The sequence below is a fragment of the Somniosus microcephalus genome, chromosome 21 (genome assembly GCF_052327205.1).
Source record: "Somniosus microcephalus isolate GS21.2 chromosome 21, FLI_Smic_1.0, whole genome shotgun sequence".
Classification (NCBI taxonomy): domain Eukaryota; kingdom Metazoa; phylum Chordata; class Chondrichthyes; order Squaliformes; family Somniosidae; genus Somniosus; species Somniosus microcephalus.
In genome coordinates, this window is record NC_141007.1 from 69,663,810 (window position 1) to 69,688,562 (window position 24,753).

Sequence of the window (24,753 nt, forward strand, 5' to 3'; positions counted from 1 at the left end):
AGAAACAGGGTTAACATTTCAGGTCGATGACCCTTCGTCAGAACTGCACCTACAGGTGTACCTGTGCTGCCCGATCAGACCCCAGACCACACTGAAGCTTGCAATATTGAGCCCCAGCCCTATTTTTGAATAGGCTAGAGGTGACGTAAGAAAACTATTAGGCACTTGGTCTGAGTATTAAACAAGGCTTTAATCAACTGTTTTACAACATGGAGATCTAGTTGTGTCCTTCACTAGTTCCTGTTAAAGAATGCCCTGCACAAGCTGGGCCCATGCCCGAGTATTTATACTCTCCCTGGACAGCGCCACCAGCAGGCCACCCAGTATTATTACATAAGTCATTTTCACATGAATGACAAGATTCATGTCAAGAGGCACGGGGAAGATCTTGCCCAGAGAGAGCCTGGCCTGCAGCTCACTCGGTTGGGGAATTGTAAAATCCGGCGAGGTAACCGTTCCGCTTGCCAGGAAAGGGGGGTAGCTGTGGTCATGAGAAAGAAGTTGCCTAATTGTTGGCAGTGGTACAAAAACGGCTCAGCAACAGTTTGCTACCAAATAGTTGGCGGTCCTGCTGCAAGTGATGCGCCAAGGAAGGTGGTCCTATTTGGGGGCTGAAGGCCACCCTCCAGTAAAAGCACAGGTGCCAACTACATGTAGGGAGGTTGCTGATTGAGCGAGTGCAGTCACCCAGTTTCCCCTGTTCCTGGCTGCAAGTCCCGTTCACCCATCACCCCCTGTGCTCGCTGGCCTACATTGGCCCCGGTCTGGCAACGCCCCGATTTTAAAAAGCCAGTGCCCATTGCCAGTGCCTATTGCCAGTGCCCATTGCCAGTGCCCATTGCCAGTGCAGCAAAGCATAAGAACATAAGAAATAGGAGCAAGAGTCGGCCATTCGGCCCTTCGAGCCTGCTCCACCATTCAATGAGATCTGAGATCATGGCTGATCTTCTGCCTCAACTCCATTCACTGGCCCTATCACCATATCCCTTGATGCCCTTACTAGTCAGAAATCTATCGACTTCTGTTTTGAATATACCCAATGACTGAGCCTCCACAGCCCTCTGGGGTAGAGAATTCCAAAGATTCACCGCACTGTGTGAAGAAATTTCTTCTCATCTCAGTCCTGAATGGCCTACCCTTTATCCTGAGGCTGTGGCCCCTGGTTCTAGACTCCCCAGCCAAGGGAAACATTCTCCCAGCATCCACCCTATCAAGCCCTGTAATAATTTTGTATGCTTCAATGAGATCCCCTCTCATTCTTCTGAATTCAAGAGAATACATGCCTAGTTTACTCAATCTTTTCTCATACGACAGTCCCGCCATCCCAGGAATCAATCTCGTGAACCTTTGTTGCACTCCCTCTATGACATGTATATCCTTCCTTAGGTAAGGAGACCAAAATTGTACACAGAACTCCAGGTTTGGTCTCATCAAGGCCCTATATAATTGGAGTAAGACTTCTTTACTCCTGTACTCAAATCCTCTTGTAATGAAGGCCAGCATACCATTTGCCTTCCTAATGGCTTGCTGCACCTGCACATTCACTTTCAGTGACTCATGTACAAGGACACCCAGGTCCCTTTGAGCATCTGCATTCCCCAATCTTTCACCATTTAGGAAATACTCTGCCTTTCTGTTTTTTCTACCAAAGTGGATAACTTCACATTTATCCACATTATATTCCATCTGCCATGTTCTCGCCCACTCACTGAGCCTGTCGAGATCCCCTTGAAGCCTCTGCACATCCTCTTCACAACTGACACTGCCACCTAGCTTTGTATCATCAGCAAATTTGGAAATGTTACATTTAGTCCCCTCATCCAAATCGTTGATGTAGATTGTGAATAGCTGGGGCCCAAGCAAGATCCTTGTGATACCCTACTAGTCACAGCCTGCCATCCTGAAAAAGACCTGTTTATCCCTACTCTTTGTTTTCTGTCTGTTAACCAATTCACAATCCATGCTAGTATATTACCCCCAATCCATGTGCCCTAATTTTGTTCATCAACCTCTTGTGTGGGACCTTATCGAAGGCCTTCTGAAAATCCAAATACACCACATCTACCAGTTCCCCTTTGTCTACTCCACTAGTTACATCCTCAAAGAACTCCAATAGGTTTGTCAAACAGGATTTCTCTTTCATAAATCCATGTTGACTCTGCCCAATCTTACTATTAGTTTCTAAGTGCCCAGTTATTGCATCCTTTATAATAGATTCCAGCATTTTCCCAACTACTGATGTGAGGCTAACAGGTCTGTAGTTCCCCGTTTTCTCTCTCCCTCCTTTCTTAAATAGTGGGGTTACATTTGCTATCCTCCAATCTGCAGGAACAGTTCCAAAATTTCTCGAATTTTGGAAGATGACAACCAATGCGTCCACTATCCCAATGGCCACCTCTTTCAAAACCCTAGGATGTAGGTCATCCGGTCCTTGGGATTTATCGACTTTTAGTCCCATTAATTTTGCTAGTACTTTTTTTTTTACTAATAATAATTTCTTTAAGTTCCTCATTCTCGCCACACAAAGCACGACTGCACAAACGACAGGTTTCCTCTACTTGCTGCTTGTAAATCCCAAACACCAGTAGAAAGAACACGTCCGATGTCACTGCTGACGGTCAACGGGGGCTCATTATTCCAGCAGAGAGACGCGATTGATTTTTTTTTCCTTTCATGGAATTAAATAACTCGATCTTGGCCAATTAAAATAATGAATCTGAGCAATGTCACAGTCCCTGCCAACTACCTTTCAGCTGTTCAGGTCCAAGGCCCTTGAAAGACATCTTGTTTTGAAATGAAGCTCTGGTATTGCACAAGGCACAGTGACGGTGGCGGGTGGTGACAGCAAAGAGAGAGCGAGAAATGTGGGTGAGAAAGGAGCTAAAGACAGACGGTGTAGGCTTTCCGGCACTAGAGGCCAGCCTGTTTATTTTCTTCCAGGTAAACGGATTACATTTTTAAAGTCGTGGCCTGACCCCTGCAGACCTGTCCTCCCCTGTCCGCAGTGTGCACACCCAACGTGCGAATTGCTTGCCGCCTTCGTTGCTTCTCCACAGTTGTGTAACGTTGAGTCTACTTTTGCTGCCACGGCCCTTTCTGAATCTCCCCGGTGCTCACTCGGATCCACTCGGCGGGGTACTTTGTGCCGCAGATTTGTAATTCTACATTCAACTTTTTACATTTGTCGTCATTACATTTAGTTTGCCACTGGCCTGCCCATTTGCTGCTAAACTGACCTAAGTCCTCCTTGCAAATCTTTAACTGCTTTCCCTGCATTATTACAAATCAGCTCTTGTCGGCTGCCGGCAGTTCTAGGCTGAACAGAAGCATAAACCAAAATAATTCCCCCGCTCCATAGCAGTTAATTAAAGATTGTTACAAATACAACTTGCTGATGATTTATATAAATCCATAGGCTTTGGCCTTTCGGGCTTGCCTATTTGAATCCAAGTGACTTATTTGTTATGGTGGCGATGTGGTCGCTGTCAGCCATGGCTCAGTGGGTAGCACACTTGCCTTTGAGTCAAAAGGTTGTGGGTTCAGAGTCCCCGCTCCAGGGTCTTGTGCATACAATCTAGGCAGATACTTCACTGCAGTCGGAAGTGCTGCACTGTCGGAGGTGCCGTCTTTCGGATGAGGCGTTAATCCGTCTGCTCTCTCAGGTGGGTGTAAAAGATCCCGTGGCACTATTTCGAAGAAGAGCCGGGGAGTTATCCCCAGTGTCCTGGGGTCAATATTTATCCCTCAATCAACATCACTAAAAACAGATGTTTGTGGGACCCTATTGGCTGGCATATTCCCTACATTACAATATTACACTTCAAAAAGCATTTCATTGGCTGTAACACACTTTGGGACATTCTGAGGTCGTGGAAGGCGCTATAGAAATGCAAGTATGTCTTTGCTACATTAATTTCAATCTTTATCAGCTAAACACACCCCATTTAATTGCATTATGTTCACTGGTATTGATGTATATTTAAGCCGGTGCAAATAGGCCAGGAAATTCCATGCCCCTAACCGCACCCCCCCGACATAAGTCTTCTGAGAATGAGAATTCTGAAAATTGTCTGGGACCCAGATACACAGGGCCCCAGTCTTATCTGCCAATTTCCATGCGGAGGTGGGGTGGGGTGGGGGGGGGGTGCCTGTTTTGGGCTCCCGACATCAGAGTGAACAGGGTCAGGGGACAGAATTCCCACGCCAAGAACCTCCTCATACCTGGCCTGCTTTCTGTCACGCTCCCGATGAACCAGGTGCACCGACACTCAGCCCCGGTGAATGTGGGGCCCCCTGGGATTCAGGCCAGTCGCACTGCCAGAGAAACCAGCCCTCTGATAAAGAGTGGCCATCCGGTCCCAGGAATGAATGGGGCACAGCAGGCCTGCCAACAACTACATCACCAGCTGACCAGCACCACACCCTTCTCTGACCTCAGGACATCCCAAAGAGTTTTACAGCCAATGAAGTAGTTTTTGGAGTGTAGTCACTGTTGTAATGTAGGAAACACGGCAGGCAATTTGCGCACAGCAAGCTCCCACAAACAGCAATGTGATAATGACCTGGTAATCTGTTTTTTAGTGATGTTGATTGAGGGATAAATATTGGTCAGAACTTCCCCGCTCTTCTTCCAATAGTGCCGTGGGATCTTTTACGACCACCTGCGAGGGCAGAGGGGGCCTCAGGTTAATGTCTCAGCCGAAAGACGGCACCTCCGACAGTGCGGCACTCCCTCAGCACTGGCACAAGGGAATTGGATAAATACCTGAGGGAAAATTTGCCGGGCTATGGGGAAAGAGCAGGGGGGAGTGGGATTAATTGGAGAGCTCGTTCAAAGAGCCGGCACAGGCACGATGGGCCGAATGGCTGCCTTCTGTGCTATGCCATTCTGTGATTCTATGAAAAGTGCTCCCCCTTTTAAAAGGGCACAACTAATAAAGAACTTGAGCATAAAAAAACTAAGGAAACTTATATAATGCTGTTGTCACTAGTGTCCACTATACACGCCAGTCCCTGTGGTGCCCATTGTGTCGCGGAAGGTCAATACCATTGCATCTGGTATTTGCAGTCAGTCTCCCATCGCGAGTGCTAACCGAGTTTAACTCCTGCTTAGCTTTCAAGACCAATCTGGATTGGGTGCTATTTTTAAATTGGATTTATTCAACATTAAACACATTTACAACATGGCAACCATTCCGTCGCACCGTACGATCATTTCCTTTACCAGCTTTAAACTACAGAAATTAAAGTCGTCATTAAAGACATTAACAGCATCGTGATTATTCTATTATACTGTGCAGACATTCCTTTACCATTTATTAGTTTCATAAATTAAAGTTCAATTTGTCTCCCGTGACATGTATTAATCTATCGACCTTCAAAAACTGGTCAAAAAAGATCGGGTGCTTTCAGAGCACTGTGGAAGTCGGCGATTTTGCAATATCAAATTATGTGAATAATTACCTTGGCTCTGCTTTGTCCTGTGTCAGCAGCTAGTCCATTGGGGAAAGGCAGACAATCCTGTTACAGGTCAAATTTAAAGGGATGTGCCCACTTAAAGATGAGTGGCCGCATATGGGGCAAATATCGTTTCAGCTGCTTTAAAGGTTCCAAATGGATTTGCAGTATTTGTCAGCCTGTATCCCGACTGCGTGGGGTGTGAGGGGGAGGGTGGGGGACAGGGGAAAGGGGAAGAAGTGCCAGACAAATATAAAGTGAAAGGCAGCCCAGTGCAGAGGCACACATTGGACTTAAGTTGGCCAGTGACAGAGTGGTGCACCTGATACTTGGGAAAGTGGAGTTCCTGTCCGAAATAGGATGGTTGCCCTGTTGGGTACTTCAGAGAAACCCTTTCCCGAGACCAGCAGTGCATCGTGCTATCAGTAGCTGATGGTTCGGCTCGCTAGTCTGTATGGTACATGGGTACCACCTCCGCCACCAGCACAGCCTCGCACAATCAGGGTTAATATGTTTTATTTTTCAACCTTTTCTTTGATCACCTCTCCTCTCCTCTGCTTTTCACCCTGTTTGGACCTCTTTTCTCTTTAGATTGAACCTCTGATAATGGCGATGCAGGATCCAAGTACCGGAATTAAAATGCAAACACAGAGGCTGATGGTCACCACCATCCCTCACGCTGTGACGGGTAAGAGAATTGATCTTCTTTCCTGCTGCCACCGACGGGGCAGGTAGAGCTGATTTACTTTGTGCCACCTGCAGTGATGGTGGCTGTTGTTCTTGAATTTGTTTCTTAAAATTGATTTTAGAAATCTTATTAACAATCCACTGCAGCACCATTACACCAGCACTAGACTTCCTACTAGTGATACAGGTTAGTGGTACATCCATTGCTTAAACCATTATGCACGTACAGAACTTAAAGGTGTTTTTCTTTAAATGAAAGAACTTTTATTTATACAGTGGCTTTCACATGTCCCATCATGTCCCAAAGTGCTTCACAGCCAATGAAGTACTTTTGAAATGGAGTCATCGCTGTAATGTAGGAAACACGGCAGCCAACCTGCACACAGCAAGCTCCCACAAACAGCAGTGAGATACATGACTAATTAAACTGATTCAGTAGTGTTGGTTGAGGAATAAACGTTGCCCCGAACACTGGGAGAACTCCACCGCTCTTCTTCAAATAGTAGCAAAGGATCTTTTACAGCCAACTGAGAGGGCAGGAGCCGAGGCATAGGATATAAGAGCAGGGAGGTTATGATGGAGCTGTACAAATCGCTAGTTAGGCCACAGCTGGAGTACTGTGTGCAGTTCTGGTCGCCACACTATAGGAAGGATGTGATTGCATTGGAGAGGGTGCAGAGGAGATTCACCAGAATGTTACCTGGGCTGGAGCGCTTCAGCTATGGAGAGACTGGGGTTGTTTTCCTTAGAGCAGAGAAGGCTGAGGGGGGACCTGATTGAGGTGTACAAAAATTATGAGGGGCATAGATAGGGTAGATAGAAAGGAACTTTTCCCCTTAGTAGAGGGGTCAATAACCAGGGGGCATAGTTTCAAGGTAAGGGGCAGGAAGGTTAGAGGGGATTTGAGGAAAAACTTTTTCACCCAGAGGGTGGTTGGAATCTGGAACTCACTGCCTGAAAGGGTGGTAGAGGCAGGAACCCTCACAACATTCAAGAAGCATTTAGATGAGCACTTGAAACGCCATAGCATACAAGGCTACGGACCAAGTGCTGGAAAATGGGATTAGAATAGATAGGGCTTGATGGCCGGCGCAGACACGATGGGCCGAAGGGCCTCTTTCTGTGCTGTATAACTCTGACTCTAAGGGGTCATTTTACCCGAATGACGGCTTTCGTTAACCAGAAGCCTGCACGGGGGGACCTAAATCCTCAATATATTTTGGGTCCGGGGGACCTAAATCCTCAATATATTTTGGGTCCAAAAAAATTCCAGCACGTCGCAGGTAGTCAGCAGCCCTTTACTGTCTACTGGTACTTGGTATGTGGCCTTTGACCCCACCTCCCCAACCTGTGGCTCTACCAGAGCTTCGAGTGGTATGCACCACGAGCGCCCATAACATATTTCAAGGAACAGATCTCACTGTGAGGTTTGCTTATTTGGAGACCGGTACAGCCAGTAGCTAATGAGTGACAGTCCCTGTGCCGCTATATAATGTCCTCACCCGCACTGATTCCATTCATGTAAAGAAAAAGGGCTGAAAGACATTGATCCAGTCCTGCTCCTCCACTACTGGAATCCTAACGTATCTTAAACTGAGAGACACAAGAAAGAAAGACTTGCATTTGTATAGCCCCTTTCACGACCTCAGGACGCCCCAAAGTGCTTTACAGCCAATTTGCGCACAGCAAGGTCCCACAAACTGCAATGCGATAATCTGTTTTTAGGTGTTGGTTGAGGGATAAATATTGGCCAGGACACTGGGGAGAACTCCCCCTGCTCTTTTTCGAAATAGTGCCATGGGAGCTTTTACATCAACCTAGGGCCTCGGTTTAATGCCTAATCTGAAAGGCAGCACCTCCGACAGTGCAGCATTCCCTCAGTACTGCCCCTCCGACAGTGCAGCATTCCCTCAGTACTGCCCCTCCGACAGTGCGGCGCTCCCTCAGTACTGCCCCTCCGACAGTGCGGCGCTCCCTCAGTACTGCCCCTCCGACAGCGCGGCGCTCCCTCAGTACCGCCCCTCCGACAGTGCGGCGCTCCCTCAGTACCGCCCCTCCGACAGTGCGGCGCTCCCTCAGTACTGACCCTCCGACAGTGCGGCGCTCCCTCAGTACCGCCCCTCCGACAGTGCGGCGCTCCCTCAGTACTGCCCCTCCGACAGTGCGGCGCTCCCTCAGTACTGCCCCTCCGACAGTGCGGCGCTCCCTCAGTACTGCCCCTCCGACAGTGCGGCGCTCCCTCAGTACTGCCCCTCCGACAGTGCCGCGCTCCCTCAGTACTGCCCCTCCGACAGTGCAGCGCTCCCTCAGTACTGCCCCTCCGACAGTGCAATGCTCCCTCAGTACTGCCCCTCCGACAGTGCAATGCTCCCTCAGTACTGACCCTCTGACAGTGCAGCGCTCCCTCAGTACTGCTCCTCCGACAGTGCCGCACTCCCTCAGTACTGCCCCTCCCACAGTGCGGCGCTCCCTCAGCACTGCACTGGAGTGTCAGCCTGGATTATGTGCTCGAGTCTCTAGAGTGGGACTTGAACCCACGACCTTCTTACTCGGAGGCGAGAGCGATACCCACTGAGCCATTTCTGACAAAAGGGAGAATAATTTTTTCCTTTTAACAGAGGTTTGTTAAGACCTGGAATGCCTGATCAGAAACAGCGGAGGAGGCAGAATCCATAATAGCTTTTAAAAGCGAAGTGGATAAATATTTGAAAAAGTAAAGTGTATGGGGGAAAGGGCAGGGGATTGGGACTAAGTGGATGGCTCCTTCAGGGAGCCAGCATAGGTACAATGGGACGATAAACCTCCTTCTGTGCTGTAAGATTCTATCATTCTATATTAAAATCAGCACTCACTCTCTGAATTGAAAATGCTGGAAATACACAGCAGGCCAGTCAGCATGTGAGAAAACAAATAGGAAAAAAAAGAATTTGGCTGGACTTTTCATGAGACCTGGTCCTCACCGATAACATTAATCTGTCTTTTTGTTGTTCAGGTGCTTGACTCACTGGTTATGTATTTTCTACCATTTTGGATTCACATTCCCGACGTTCACGGTGTTTCCTTTCATCTCTGAAGGAGTGGCTGTCGTCACTCTCATCATCTTACCCCTGATAATGCTCTCGGGTGAAGCACACTCCCCCATCTTTCATTTGCATGATTTGAACTGAAGTGCGATGGGACAGTTTGAGTCACAGTGACATTGGGGGTTTTGTGTTAGAGGGGAAATGGCACCCCTGAATATACACAACCGAGGTTAACAGTGCACCTTTGCTGTGAAGTCCAGTCCTATCTGTGTTTTTAATTTATTACTCGTGAGTGAAGAACTGTTTGTGTGGCTGCCAGTGGTATTCCTGCTGATCTACCCCACACGTCCATGTACCATGATGCCACTTGTCCTTTCTACTTTGGAGATAAAACAAAATCAGCTAAAGAGTAATGTCAACGATTCATCCTTTCATTAGCTCGGTCTGTTGCTAGGTTACTTGGTATAACAGTAAGAGGATTACATAACCCAAACACTGACACCCACACGTGACTGGCGATCTTACTGATTTTGAAATATCCTTTGTGATTTTAGTAATTAGACAGGGTCAGAGCAACAAAGTCCTCTAATTGTAGCCCCTGCTCTCCTGAAGGGAGGTACTCCTTGCTGGGGCTGTGGTTCCTCCAACGCTGGTACCCTCCGCTACCTGGCCCAGGTGGCTGACCTTCATGTGTGAGCATAGACAGTAGACTCCTCCAGCCCTCTGAGATCTCTGCGCTCCTCCAATTCTGCCCCCTCGCGCATCCCCCGATTTCCTTCACTCCACCATTGGCGGCCATGCCTTCAGCTGCCGAGGCCCTAAACTCTGCAATTACCTCCCTTAAACCTCTCCGCCTCGCGCTCCTCCTTTTAAGTTGCTCCTTAAAACCTACCTCTTTGACCAAGCTTTTGGTCACCTGACCTAATAAATCTTTAATAAAAGCAGAAAATGCTGGAAACGCCCAGCAGGTCAGGCAGCATCACGAGAGAAACAGAGCTAACGTTTCAGGTCGATGAACTTTCATCAGAACTAGAGGAAGTTAGAGATTTAACAGTTTTTAAGCAAGTGCAGAAGCTGGGAAAAAGTGGGCGGGGAAGGAACAAAAGGGACGGTCTGTGATAGGGTGAAAGGCAGGCGAGATTAAATGACAAAAGGGATGATGGTGCAAGGTGAAAGGAGATGGTAATGGGACAAGTAAAGAAACAGAGGATGGGTCTAGATTAGGTGTAAATGGCAACTGCAGAACCATCAGCAGCAGCTGTCGGTGAAACTGGGAGCGGTGATTCTGGTCTGAAATTGTTGAACTCGATGTTGAGTCCAGAAGGCTGTAAAGTGCCTATAGAAAGATGAGGAGCTGTTCCTCGAGCTTCATTGGAAAAGTGTAGGAGGCCGAGGACCGAGAGGTCAGAGTGGGAGTGGGACGGAGAATTCAAATGGCAAGCGACCAGAAGCTCAGGGTCACTTTAATGGACATTTGAAGTTAGCTGACTCTCCTAGTCAGCAGTGCAGAAGATTAACTAGTATTTAATAATTACATCTGCAGCTAAAGTGATTTAGATGGTAGAAATGTTTTAATTTACAATGGCTTTAAAGCCTGAATTGCCTTGAGGTGAAGTTCAATTACATGGTTTATAATTAAGAGTAGGATTCCGCTAGCATTGTCTGTTTGTCTGCATTTCTTTTGTGTGTTTGGATTCATTAAGAATTGCATGGAAGTGCTCACTCACTGAAGGATTGATTTTAAAGCCTTTTATAATACTATGCACTAAAGGTTTTATGTAGAGTAGATCCTAGCCCGGAAGAATACGTTTTATATTCTGACCGCTTTAAAATTCAGAATCTACACCCCCAATTTAATTGCCAAAATTGAACCACTTCCATCTATTGTTGTGACTGTTCCACCGAGTTACTTTTCAAGCCGAGGAAAGAAAGAAAGAAAGAAAGACTTGCCTTTCTATAGCGCCTTTCACAACCTCAGGATGTCCCAAAGCGCTTTTCAGCCAATGAAGTACTTTTGAAGTGTAGTCACTGTTGTAATGTAGGAATAATGCGAAAAGTGTGTGTGTCCTGCAAACTCATGAGCATAACTACAGCAAACGGAGTCTCCCGATTACAGCAGGATTATTTCTCCAGCAACATGCAGTGAGTGGAGGTGAGTCACGTGCGTGAAATCGATCCTGCTCACTGAGAGCAGTGCGGTCTCCAGGCGTGATTGACGGGGGTACTGGCCAATCATCTCCATTCTGGCCGGGACTTGTCGTCTCACTCTATACACAGCCCAATCCACTGATGGTAGGAAATACAGTGCAAATTTACAGAAGGTAACACCATATCACAAGAAGGAGGAGTAAAGACCATCAGCTCTCCTGGCCCGCTAGATGGTGCAACCACCCGCACCACCCGCCCCAAACCTGGCAATAAACCGATGGCAGAGGTTCACCGGGTCCCTTCTCCAAAGCCAGTGGAAAATGGGCACGTTGGTAGAAAGCCAATCTCTTCAGGAAGGTCAGAGTTGACGAGAGCCCACTAGGAGCTGAGATGTGACAGGCCAACTCGCGTCCTATAATAAGAAAGCCAATTTGGGTTTGAAGCTAATCCAACTCCCATGGTCCATTGACCTACTGCACCACCCAGTCCCTGCTTTGGACCTTATCTCAAAGCTGCCTGTTCTCTCTGCAGGGTACGGTGTATTGGAGTGGCTGATCCAGCGTCTGCAAATTACAGAAGAAGGTAAGTGCACAGGCATATATTTATCAGGGTAAAGTAGCATAGTGGTTATGTTACTGGCCTAGTAATCCAGAGGCCTGGACTCATGATCCAGAGACGCGAGTTCAAATCAAACCACAGCAGCGGGGGAATTTAAATTCTGGAATCAAAAGCTAGTCTCAGTAATGGTGACCATGAAACTACCAGTTTGTCGTAAAAACCCATCTGGTTCACTAATGTCCTTTAGGGAAGGAAATCTGCCGTCCTTACCGGGTCTGGCCTATATGAGACTCCAGACACACAGCAATGTGGTTGACTCTTAACTGCCCTCTGAAATGGCCCAGCGAGCCACTCCGTTGTATAAGGCGGCTCATCACCGCCTTCTCAATGGAAATTCGGGATGGGCAATAAATGTTAGCCTTGCCAGCGACGCCCACATCCCAGGAACGAATATTTAAAAGATGCAGCACCTGTTCCATTTTTATAGAACCATTTCCCCCCTACCCCCCGTACCTCAGTCAGCCCTTTGTACTTTAATGTATCCTGAGCTACTTCACCGCGCCCTCCCCGCACCCCCCGTAATTGACTACTGATCGTTACTCCAGAGACCTCCGCGATCGCAATTCTAAAACCATCCACTGCGGATGTCGTGAGACATCGACCACAGCGGAGGCCCAGAACCCGCGGCAGCTGCTGTCGATGAAAGAGAAAATCTTTCCGGGATTTTGAGGCAGGGATCCCGCCCGAATCCTTAGCCTAACGTTCTCCGATGGTGAGCCAGCTGCTGTACGCTGGTTGCATTTTCTGTTCTTGTCGCTCTATTACACTTGTGCAGAGAAGACCTGGGCCCTGGCAAATGAGCTTCCAAAAACCCACGTCCCCTGAATGAGTTGCAACACAAACCTTCAGATTTATTGTAACAGATTGCATCACACTAGATTTTACATTTACTAATAAGGTGAAAGATTCAACTACATTTGCACGTTGGCAGAGGGGAAGAGTTTGGTGGGAAACCTTTGATGTATATATGGATTCTAGAGCGGTCCCAGCGGATTGGAAGGCAGCAGTTGTAACCCCGCTATTCAAGAAAGGAGGGAGAGAGAAAACCGGGAACTACAGGCCAGTTAGCCTGACATCAGTCGTCGGGGAAGATGCTGGACTCCATTGTTAAGGAAGTGGTATCAGAAAATCATAATATGATTAGGCAGAGTCAGCAGGGTTTTATGAAAGGGAAATGAGGAGGAATTTCCTCACTCGGAGGGTTGTGAATCTTTGGAATTCTCTGCCCCAAAGGGCTGTGGAGGCTCTGTCTTTTGAGTATATTCAAGGCTGAGATCGATAGATTTCTGGACTCTAGGGGAATCGAGGGATATGGGGATCGGGCGGGAAAGTGGAGTTGAGGTTGAAGATCAGCCATGATCTTATTGAATGGCGGAGCAGCCTCGAGGGGCCATATGGTCGACTCCTGCTCCTAATTCTTATGTTCTTAGATATATAAATGTATGTATATACACACACATGTATATTATGTGTGTGTATATATATATTTTAATATATAATGTATGCCCGTAGTGTCTGTTTTATTACATTTACTATTTGTTGCTCTAATAACTTCACACGAGCTGACTGTTGTGTTTCACTGATTTTTTTTTTTAGAAGGCTACCAGTTGGGAAATATGATTGTGAAGCTTGGCTACATCTACCCCTTACAGGAGCCCAGGAACTTAATCCTGCAGCTGGACAGCAGTCTTTACAGGTTTCAGGTGAGCAACCCCGTCATCGCTGATCGGAAATGACCGCCCGCAGTTTGTGGTGAACTGATGGAGTTTGTTCCCGAATCTAGGCCCACCAATCTTGGGATGCTGTTACACTACAACGGCAGCATCAGTACAAAGCACAATTGCTTCACACACAGAAACTGTTCCCACTGGCAGGAGAGTCGGTAACCAGAGGACACCGATTTAAGAAGAGCCAGAGGGAAGATGAGGAGACGTTTTATTACACAGCGAGTTGTTGTGATCTGGAACGCGCTGCCGGTGGAAGCAGATTCAATAGTAACTTTCAAAAGGTTATTGGATAAATACTTGAAAAGGGAAAATTTGCAGGGCTACGGGGAAAGAGCAGGGGGGAGTGGGACTTACTGTATTGCTCTTTCAAAGAGCCGGCACAGGCACGATGGGCTGAATGGCCTCCTTCTGTGCTGGATGGTTCTATGTTACAGTTAAATGGAGAGATTTTCCTAGACTTTATAGAGTGTTGCTCCCGTTCTGGCAAGCCCTGATTCTTCCATGATGTGGCGCACATGTAGCCCGGAATGCTGCTCCCCGCTAACATAGGTACCACTGGGCCTGTTAGATGCCTATTTGGTGGGGTCCAGGGTTAGCCCGAGAATGTCCCCAGAACATGCATCAAAACTGTTGCTGGCAGATAGAATCATGGGCCTAGAAGTTCAGTGGGCTGCGCCACCTGTTAGCGCCTTAAGAGGGCGCTAAGTGGGTCGCAAACCACTGGCCACACCTCCCGCTAAATTCAGCGGGACGCTAGTGGTGGCGCTAGCCGTTAGCGCTGCGCCGCTACCGATGACGTAATCGGTGTGCGCAGCGCCCTGCTGACGCCCCGGCCACGATATTTAGATGCGCCCCCTGATTTAACGCCGGACGCTATGTGCGACCGGTTCAGGGGGGCCTACCTGCGGCGGTGGAGGCGCAAATTAAAGGAGAGGTGCGGGGTGGCCATTTTTGTTGCTGGCCGCCTGCCAGCACCTCTCCGCGCTGCCGTCCCCAGCCTCCTGAGCCCCCCCCCCCCACCGCGGAGTGCCAGCTGCGTTCCAAGAGCCCGGCACTTCTCCTCAGTGCCGGGCTCTTTTGCCGGCACTCGCGATCCTTGGGGGCCCAGCTGGGCCCCAGATCGCACTGCACAAGGCCCCTCCTCTTTAAGAAGGGGAGGAAGGCCTCCAGTAGCGCCGCGCTTCCCTTTGGGGCGCTCCAACTAAATTTCCGGCGGGCGGCCGCGAATGCTTCTGGGGCGCTACTTTTAGCACCCTGGCAAGGCTGGCGCCCCAAACGGGGCTCTAGTCAATTTCTAGGCCATAGAATCTTACAGCACAGAAGGAGCCCATTCGGCCCGTCGAGCCTGTGCCGGCTCTTTGTAAGAGCCGTCCAATTTAGTCCCATAACCCTGCAAATGAGTCCTCTTCAAGTACATGTCCAATTGCCTTTTGAAAGTCCCCATGAAATCTGCTTCCACCAGCCTTTCAGGTAGTGCGTTCCAGATCATAACAAACCTCTGTGTTTAAAAAAAAAAAAAAAAAAAAAAAATTCTCCTTATTTCCCCTCTAGTTCTTTAGCCAATTATTTTAAATCGATGAACTCTGGTTACCGACCCACCTGCCAGAGGAAACAGTTTCTCCCTACTTGCTCTGTCAAAACCCCTCATTATTTTGAACACTTCTATTGGGTCTCCCCTTAACCTTCTCTGTGCTAATCCTCTGAACAATCCCTGCTCCTCCAAACTTTCCACATAACTGAAGTCCTTCATCCCTGGTATCATCCAAGTAAACCTCCTCCCATACCCGCTCCAAGACCTTGACATCCTTCCTAAAGTGTGGTGCCTAGAATTGCACACAATACTCCAGCTGAGGCCTAACCAGTGATTTAGTAAAGGTTTAGTATAACTTCCTTGTGTTTGTATTCAATGCCCCTGACATGAATCTTGTCATTCATGTGGAAATGACTTATGAAGTAATACTGGGCGGCCTGCTGGTGGTGCTGTCCAGGGAGAGTATAAGTACTCGGGCACGGGCCCAGCTTGCTCAGGACTTTCTTTAACAGGAACTAGTGAAGGACACAACTAGATCTCCATGTTGAAAAACAGTTGATTAAAGCTTTGTTTAATACTTAGACCAAGTGCCTCGTAGTTTTCTTACGTCAACCCCTATTTACAATGCCAAGTATCCCATTCGCTTTCTTAACTGCCTCATCAGCTTGCCCTGAAACCTACAAGGATTTGTGAATATGCACCCCGAGGTCCCTCTGCTCTTGCAACCCCCCCTGTGTTTCATCCCCAAATTCTGGCACCTCTAGCCCTAGAAGGAGCAGGATTGCCTGTGTCAACATAGATATGGCTTGTGATTTTCTGCTTAAACCGGATTAAATCTGATAGTCCCAGAAAAATGAATTCTGAAATGAGGGTTAAACCCAATAAAACCTGGGACTATCCGGAGGAGGAGTCCACGTCCACTCTCCTGCATGTTTCAGCAGCGGACACTGGTTAGCAATCAGGAGCAGGAATCCTCGGCTGATTTCTTTCCCTCTCCAATGGGACCAATTGCAGCTCCCCTACTGCCAGCCAACAGGGGTCAGTGACTCAGTACAGACCGAGAATCAAACCCGGGACCCTTCCTATTCTGAAATAAAAACAGAGAATGCTGGAAATACTCAGCGGGTCGACCGGGCAGCATCTTGTGGAGAGAGAAACAGTTGGCTTTTTTTGGAAGGTAGGCGAGATTAAGAGACAAAAGGGATGATGGTGCAAGGCAAAAGGAGTTGGTAATGGGACAAGTTAAGAAACAAAAGATGACTCTAGATGAAGTGTAAATGGCACTGGCAGAATGATCGACAGCTGCCATGTGAGAGGGGAAAAAAAAAGATAGGGGCCGAGGTTATGGTCTGAAATTGTTGAACTCCATGTTGAGTCCAGAAGGCTGTAAAGTGCCGAATTGAAAGATGAGGTGCTGTTCCTCGAGCTTACGTTGAGCTTCATTGGAACAGTGTACAGTTCTACCTCACACGGGGTGGGGCATGCAGCCACTGTGTGCGCCTCGTTGGCACGGGATCTAAGCCCCGTGAAGCTGCCCTGGATAAATATTCATTTATAAATAATCAGGCGGGTCTGCAAATGTCCTGACTTTATCCAGTGAATGATTTATTGTTGTTTTGGGATATGTTCAAGCAACTTAACAACAACAACTTGCATTTATTCAGCGCCTTTAACGTAGTAAAACGCCCCAAGGCCCTTCACAGTAAAATCTGACACCGATCCACATGCGGAGATATCAGGACAAGTGACCAAAAGCTTGGTCAAAGAGGTGGGTTTTAAGGAGCGACTTAAAGAAGGAGAGCGAGGCGGAGAGGTTTAAGGAGAGAATTCCAGAGCTTAGGCAGCTGAAGGCATGGCCGCCAATGGTGGAGCGAAGGAAATTGGGAATGCTCAAGAGGCCAGGATTAGAGGAGCACCAATATCTCAGAGGGTTGTGGGGCTGAAGGAGATTAGAGATAGGGAATGGCAAGGCCATGGAAGGATTTGAAAACAACATAGGAACAGGAGTCAGCCATTCAATGAGATCATGGCTGATCTGTGACCTAACTCCATATACCCGCCTTTGCCCCATATCCCTTAATACCAGTGGTTAACAGAAATCTATCAATCTCCGATTTAAAATTAACAATTGATCTCGCATCAATTGCCATTTGCGGCAGAGAGTTCCAAGCTTCTACCACCCTTTGTGTGCAGAAGTGTTTCCTAATTTCACTCCTGAAAGGTCTGGCTCTAATCTTTAGACGATGCCCCCTAGTCCTAGAATCCCCAACCAACAGAAATAGTTTCTCTCTATCTACCCTATCGGTTCCCCTTCATATCTTGAAAACTTCGATCAGATCACCTCTTAACCTTCTAAATTCTAGGGAATACAACCCTAATTTGTGTAATCTCACCTCGTAACTTAACCCTTGAAGTCCGGGTATCATTCTGGTAAATCTACGCTGCACTCCCTCCAAGGCCAATGTATCCTTCCCAAGGTGTGGTGCCCAGAACTGCTCCCAGTGCTCCAGGTGTGGTCTAACCAAGGCTTTGTACAGCTGCAGCATAACTTCTACCCCCTTGTACTCTAGTCCTCGAGATATAAAGGCCGGCATTCCATTAGCCTTTTTGATCATTTTCTGTGCCTGTTCATGACATTTTAATGATTTATGTACCTGGACCCCAAGTCTCTTTTTGGCCCTCCACTGTTTTTAGCCTTTCACCATTTAGAGAGTACCTTGTTCTATCCTTTTTAGCTCCAAAATGGAAGACCACACATTTGTCTACATTGAAATCCATCCATTTGCCACAGTTTTGCCCATTCACTTAATCTGTCGCTATCCCTTTGTAATTTTATGCAAAAAAGGGAACACTAGGATGAGAATTTTAAAATTGAGGCGTTGGTTAACCAGGAGCCAATGTAGACCAGCGGGCACGGGGTGATGGGCGAACGGGACTTGGTGCGAGTTCGGACACGGGCAGCCGAGTTTTGGATGAGTTTAAGTTTCCATGCAAACAATGAGGAGCTATTTGAGGGGGCATCTCTTCTATCTCCAGGTGCTTTGTTATTTACAATTCACCCCATCTTAATACGCCCAGCCTCCTATTCGTATACGTTTTCTCCGATCTAAGTTTATTTATTTTAATTCTTATATCTTTTAAACCCTATGCAGACTCCGTACTTCTGGCCTACCCAGGAGTGGCCAGCAGAGGACACAGACTATGGTAAGTATCTTCATCAGGATGTTTAATGAGATCATCTCCTTCTCCTAACTCGCACCAAGTCCCGTTCACCCATCTTATCCTTCCCACTCGTACCGACTCGCAAACGACCAACAATAAGGTAAATCGATTAATGCTAAAACTAGGAAGGAAGAAAGAACTTGTATTTATATAGCACCTTTAATGTAGTAAAACCTCCCCAGGCGCTTCACAGGAGCGATTATCAAACAACAGTTGACACCGAGCCGCATAAGGAGAAATTAGGGCAGGGAAGAGGTAGGTTTTAAGGAGCGTCTTCAAGGAGGAGAGCGAGGTAGTGAGGCGGAGAGGTTTAAGGAGGGAATTCCAGAGCTTCGGGTCTAGGCAGCTGAAGGCACGGCCGCCAATGGTGGGGCAATTAAAATCGGGGATGCGCAAGAGGCCAGAATTGGAGGAGCAGGGAGATCTCGGAGGGTTGTAGGGCTGGAGGAAATTGGTGATCGGGAGGGGCGAGGCCATGGAGGGATTTGAAAACAATGATGAGCATTTTAAAATCGAGGCCACTGAAGTTCAGTAATCCCTCCCCAACCACGGGGGATACGTCCCTGAAAACCCCCATGGTTAGTAAAACCGCGGTTGGCAAATTCAGTATAAACACAATAAAAAAGATAAAAAGCACATAACTAGCATCAAAATCATGTTTTTTACCTTATTCCTAAATTAAAAACCGCGGATACGCGAATTTCACTGTTGCGATTGACAAAAATCGTCGCAGAGTGGAAACCGTGTATACATGAAATCCGCGTGTGGCATTGGGGCGGGATGCCTGTACTTTTGAAGAGTAGTCACGGTTGTAATGTAGAAACACATGTCTACTTTATTTTCCTTTCTGCTATGAAACAGTTAATTGATGAATAAAATTTTTGTTTAACAGCAATTTATTTGGCAAAGAAAAATATCCGCAAAAAAGGTGTATTAGAAGAATATGAGAAGGTGAGACTTGCCAAATTCTACTTTAACACAATGTGGAAAACACGAGTTTAATGCTTGCGGCAAACATGCTGTAAACAAGTTTTTTTCCCTCTTCAGCACTTTGTGATGATTTATGAGCAAGTTAAAGTGTAGAACCTGGAAGCTTGGGTCCAAGATTACCCCTGCACAGCCCCACAGTTTCAGCTTTGGGCCTCACACACATGATGTTTTCCCAGCCAGGACCCACTCCACCACTTCCTGATCGACCTGATCATCAGCCACAAGGCTCACCAGCTTCACCCAACATCGCCTCCTTGCTGTAGCGCACTGTCACTGTACACTCTCCTCAGACCTCCCGTTGTGCTCTCCGCAGCTCCACAATGCCCTTTGTGCACAGGGTATCGCACCAGGACCCTGCCTCTGCGTCCGTGCCACAGTTTAGCCAGGTCAATCCTCACAATCCGCCGCTTGGAATCATAGAATGAGACAGCACAGGAGGAGGCCATTCAGCCCATCGTGCCTGTGCCGGCTCTTTGAAAGAACTCTCCAATTAGTCCCACTATCCGCTCTTTCCCCATAGCCCGGCAATTTTTTCCACCTCAAGTATTTATCCAATTCCCTTTTGAAAGTTGAACCTGCTTCCATCGCCCTTTCAAGCAGTGCGTTCCGGATCATAATAACTCGCTGCATAAAAAATGTTTTCCTCCTGTCGCTGTGAAATGGTTAATTGATGAATAAAATTTTTGTTTAACTGCAATTTATTTGGCATAGAAAAATATTTCCTCATTGGTTCTATTTCCAATTACCTTGAATCTGTGTCCTCTGGTTACCGACCCTTCTGCAACTGGAAACAGATTCTCCTTATTTACTCCATCAAAACCCTTCATGGTTTTAAACACCTTGATCAAATCTCCTCTTAACCTTGCCTTCTCCAAGGAGAACAACCCCATAAAGGACATTAGTGAACCAGTTACAACAATCCAACAGCTTCATGGTCACTTTTACTGAGACCAGCTGGAATTATTTTGAACATAATTCAAACTCACAAACTGTCTGTGGTGGGCTTTGAACTCGCGTTCTAGAACTGGGCTTTTAGTCCAGGCCTTTGCATTAACTAGCCCAGTAGCATAACCCCTACACTGCCGTACTCCCAAAGACAGACTTCAAACCGACCGCCGGGGATGATTGAATTCGTGGCAAAGGCCCTTGGCCAGCCAGTCACAGCTTGCATCACCGGAGGCTATCGGGAGGAGTTTACCGTCTCTCCCGGGCGGTGTTGCTGGGATCACAGACGCCACGATTCCACACCAGCGGATTGTCTGGAACCCTGTGAGGGTGTACACGGGCAGTGGGGAACGAGGCTGTGCTTTATGGCTGACTCACAAACTGCCCCACCATCCTCTTGCCATTGATTACGGACAGGGAGTGTTGGGGTTGCCAACTCCAATTGGACGTAGTCCTGGAGGTTTTATCACATGACGTCCCCGCCGGGTCTAACAGACTTTTTCTTCCCCGTCCACAACATTTTTATAAATAAGAAAAATGCAATTTTTTGTTTTAATGACCTTGATGATTTGTTTTCTCCCTGGTTGCTTGCAGAAGTGTCTAAAGTTATCAATCTTTAATTCTCCGAGACTCCAGGACAGTCCTGGAGGATTGGCAACCCTTAAAGACACTGCTCCACTACCACATATTCAGGAGAGGCATTCAAAGGATGATGAGAAAGGGAAGGATTTGTGTGTTTACTATTTTTGTTTCTCTTTTTTGAAGGAAAATTACAACCTCTTGAACAAAAAGATCAATCACAAATGGGATTTTGTCATCATGCAGGCAAAGGAACAATACCGGTAGGTTCAAGCGATTGCTGACATCATCACTCATTGATGTTCACTCCCTTCTTCCTTAGACAGCACTGGGTGCCTGGAATCCGTGACAACAGAGCTGGGATCCAGCCAGTGTTGCCTCCCGGAGGTGGGTGGCCGGGCGGCCATGCACCAATCGGGAGGTCCCGCACAGGCCGCGCACCAGCTGGAAACGAAGCCAAGCAGCAAATTTAAAGGGACCACGCACCAAAAAAATAATTAGAGGCAACATCGGAGCCAGCTCAGGGGATTTCAGATTACATCATGGGGTAATTATATAGAAAGGAAGAAAGATTTGCATTTCTATAGCGCCTTTCATGACCTCAGGACGTCCCAAACTACTTTACAGCCAATTAAATACTTTTTGAAGTGTAGTCACTGTTGTAATGTAGGAAACGCGGCAGCCAATTTGCGCACAGCAAGATCCCACAAGCAGTAATGGGATGACTAGATCATTTTTTTTAGTGAACTAAAAACCAGAAAATGCTGGAAATACTCAGCAGGTCAGGCAGCAACTGTGCAGAGAGAGAAAAAGAGTTAACGTTTCAGGTCGATGACCTTTCGTCAGAATGTTGTGTGTTTCCAGCATTTTCTGGGTTTATTTCAGCTTCCCAGCATCTGCGGTATATTGCTTTTGTTTTTTTCCAGTGATGTTGATTGAGGGATAAATATTGGCCAGGACACCGAACTCCCCTGCTCTTCTTCGAAATAGTGCCGTGGGATCTTTTACATCCACCTGAGAGAGCAGACTGAGCCGTGGTTTAACGTCTTGTCTGTGTTTAGTGATGTTGGTTGAGGGACAGTTATTGAGCCAGGACACTGTGCCTCAGTGCTGGCAGTGGGAAGTGTCGGCCATCAGCAACGTGGACTCGTAGCCCATGAGAGCGAAGCTCGCGCAACGTATTCCTCATTTGTGCAGGGTTGGGGACTGTAGCGCGAGGAGGAGTGGGACTAACCGGATTGCTCTGCCAAAGAGCCGGCACGGACTCGATGGACCGAATGGCCGCCTTCTGAGCTGTACCATTCTATGATTCTTTGATTTTCCACTTGCACGCTGCTGGCGCACTCTTATCAGGAAGCCTTGCGCACGCAGCTCCTGGTTTTAACGGGCACAAAATCGTAGGCCACACGTGCATGATTTCCCAATAGGACGAGCGAGACTCCACACCGGGACCGTGCAAATGGACAACTTCCCTGTATGTGTAATGTAAGCAATGGCCAGCAGAGGGGAGTGCTGAGTCACTGTAAAAACCGGAAATCTGGGGCGTGTCCTTGCAGAGTTTTCATGGCCTTAGAAATCTCCTGGGAAAGAAAGAGCCTGCATTTATATAGCGCCGTTCACAGCTGTCAAGACATACCAAAGCACTTTACAGCCAATGAAGTACTTTTTAAAGTGGAGTCGCTGTTATAATGTAGAAAACACAGCAGCCAATTTGCGCACAGCAAGCCCCCACAAACAGCACTGTGATAATGACCAGATAATCTGTTTTTTTAGTGATGTTGATTGAGGGATAAATATTGGCCAGAATACCGGGGATAACTCCCCTGCTCTTCGAAATAGTGCCACGGGATCTTTTACGTCTACCTGAGAGGGCAGACGAAGCCTCGGTTTAACATCTCATCCGAAAGATGGCACCTCCGACAGTGCAGCATTCCCTCAGCACTGCGCTGGGAGTGTCAGCCTGGATTATGTGCTCAAGTCTCTGGAGTGGGATTTGAACCCACAACCTTCGTGACTCGGAGGCGAGTGCGCTACCCACTGAACCATAGCAGAAAGCTGTGAAAGTGTTCTGTTCTGAAGTTCTCTGGCAACTGAGTCCTTTCAAAAAGAATGCGCCACACATTCATTTGAACCCTGCAGATTAAATCTGAAGCCCAGGGTTTTCGGAGGCCGCGCTGCTCAGGCCACTTGGGGCTTCAGTGAAGGCCTCGAACCAAGACTGCAACAATCTACAGCTCAGAACTGCCCCTAATTCGGGTCTAATTTCGACGTCACTGAGACAGGCCTGAAGATGGTTGGTGTGGGAACGGTACATTAAATGCCCCACTGCTGCCATAAGGAGTGCAGTTCTGCGTTTGGGATTGAAGCATGTTTTGGGAAGCAGAGTTGAGGGAGCTGAACTTCGCTGCATGAAATCCCCGGCACTGACATCCCACAACTTTACGTGCACAAAAAAAATTAAAACGTTGAAAAAAGATGTAAAGGGGGAGAAACCAAAAAAAAAGGAACTTATTAAAATTACGTTAAATGCAATTTTAATGTTAGTTGGGGCCCGATGACAGTCAGTTCCATGCTGAGAAATTACAACATAACTGTCACTCAGACACCAGTGAGCGTGCAGGAGTGAGAAGTGTCGGAGCGGGCGGCCTCACGCTGCTGCCTCAGCACAATGGCGGATAAATGAGTTCCGGGAAGGAATTGTTTCTCAAAATACTCCTTTTTGTTTTCTCAACCAGGGCAGGTAAAGAACGCAAGAAGGCAGATAGATTAGTTCTGGACTGTCAGGAGAGGGCCTACTGGCTCGTGCACAGACCAGCGGTGAGTACTGATCCGAGATCCGTGACCAGTCGAGGAGTGTCTCCAATATAAGCACAGTTATCACCTTAAAAAAAAAAGACTTGCATTTCTATAGCGCCTTTCACAACCTCGGGATGTCCCAAAGCGCTTTACAGCCAATGAAGTACTTTTTTTAAAGTGTAGCCACTGTTGTAATGTAGGAAACGTGGCAGCCAATTTGCGCACAGCAAGCTCCCACAAACAGCAATGTGATAATGACCTGATAATCTGTTTTAATGACGTTGGTCGAGGGATAACTATTGGCCAGGACACCGGCTTTTCTTCGAAATAGTGCCGTGGGATCTTTTACGTTCACCTGAGAGGGCAGACGGGACCTCGGTTTAACGTCTCATCCGAAAGACGGCACCTCTGACAGTGCAGCACTGCCCTGGAGTGCCGGCCCAGATTTTGTGCTCGGGCCTCGGGAGTGGGACTTGAACCCACTGACTCAGAGGCGAGGGTGCTGCCCACTGAGCCACAGCTGGCCAGGCAAGGAGGCGGTATAGACACAATGGGCTGGATGGCCTCCTCCCACTCTGTAAACATCTAGGGGGAAAAATTCGGTTGCTTTGCGCCTCCCGTTAGCACCCAATGCAACTAGCGCCTGGGCGCGGCACTGCCAACGTCTCCCCGCGAAATTCAGCGGGAGGTTAGCGGCGGCGGTAACCGTTAGCACCCTGCGGTGCTGCGCCGCCGGCGATGACGTCATTGCCGTGCGTAATGCCCCGACCGTGATCTTCGGTAGTGCCCCCTGACTTACCGTCGGACGCTATGTCAGGGGGGGCCTACCTGCGACCTGGGCGGCACTATTTAAAGGTGAGGTGCCGGGCGGCCATTTTTGTTGCTGGCTGCCTGCCAGCACCTGTCCCCCGCTCCCATCCCCGGCCTCCTGGCCCAACCCCCCCATGAGCCCGGCACTCCTCTTCAGTGCCAGGCTCTTATGCCGGCACTCCCGATCCCTGGTGGCCCAGCCGGGCCTCAGGTCGCGCTG

General features: G+C 47.9%; 1 protein-coding gene across 2 annotated transcripts in view; it reads left to right on the top strand.

The window, feature by feature from the left end:
- Window positions 1-24,753, top strand: part of rgs9b (regulator of G protein signaling 9b) — an 87,657-nt gene that overhangs the window by 31,090 nt on the left and 31,814 nt on the right. For both annotated transcript variants that reach the window (XM_085963875.1, XM_085963876.1), the window contains exons 2-8: window positions 6,049-6,145; window positions 11,847-11,897; window positions 13,530-13,636; window positions 18,344-18,395; window positions 19,306-19,364; window positions 21,114-21,190; window positions 23,663-23,744. In XM_085963875.1, coding sequence (XP_085820001.1) covers window positions 6,049-6,145; window positions 11,847-11,897; window positions 13,530-13,636; window positions 18,344-18,395; window positions 19,306-19,364; window positions 21,114-21,190; window positions 23,663-23,744 — 525 coding nt within the window. The remainder of the gene's footprint in view (window positions 1-6,048; window positions 6,146-11,846; window positions 11,898-13,529; window positions 13,637-18,343; window positions 18,396-19,305; window positions 19,365-21,113; window positions 21,191-23,662; window positions 23,745-24,753) is intronic.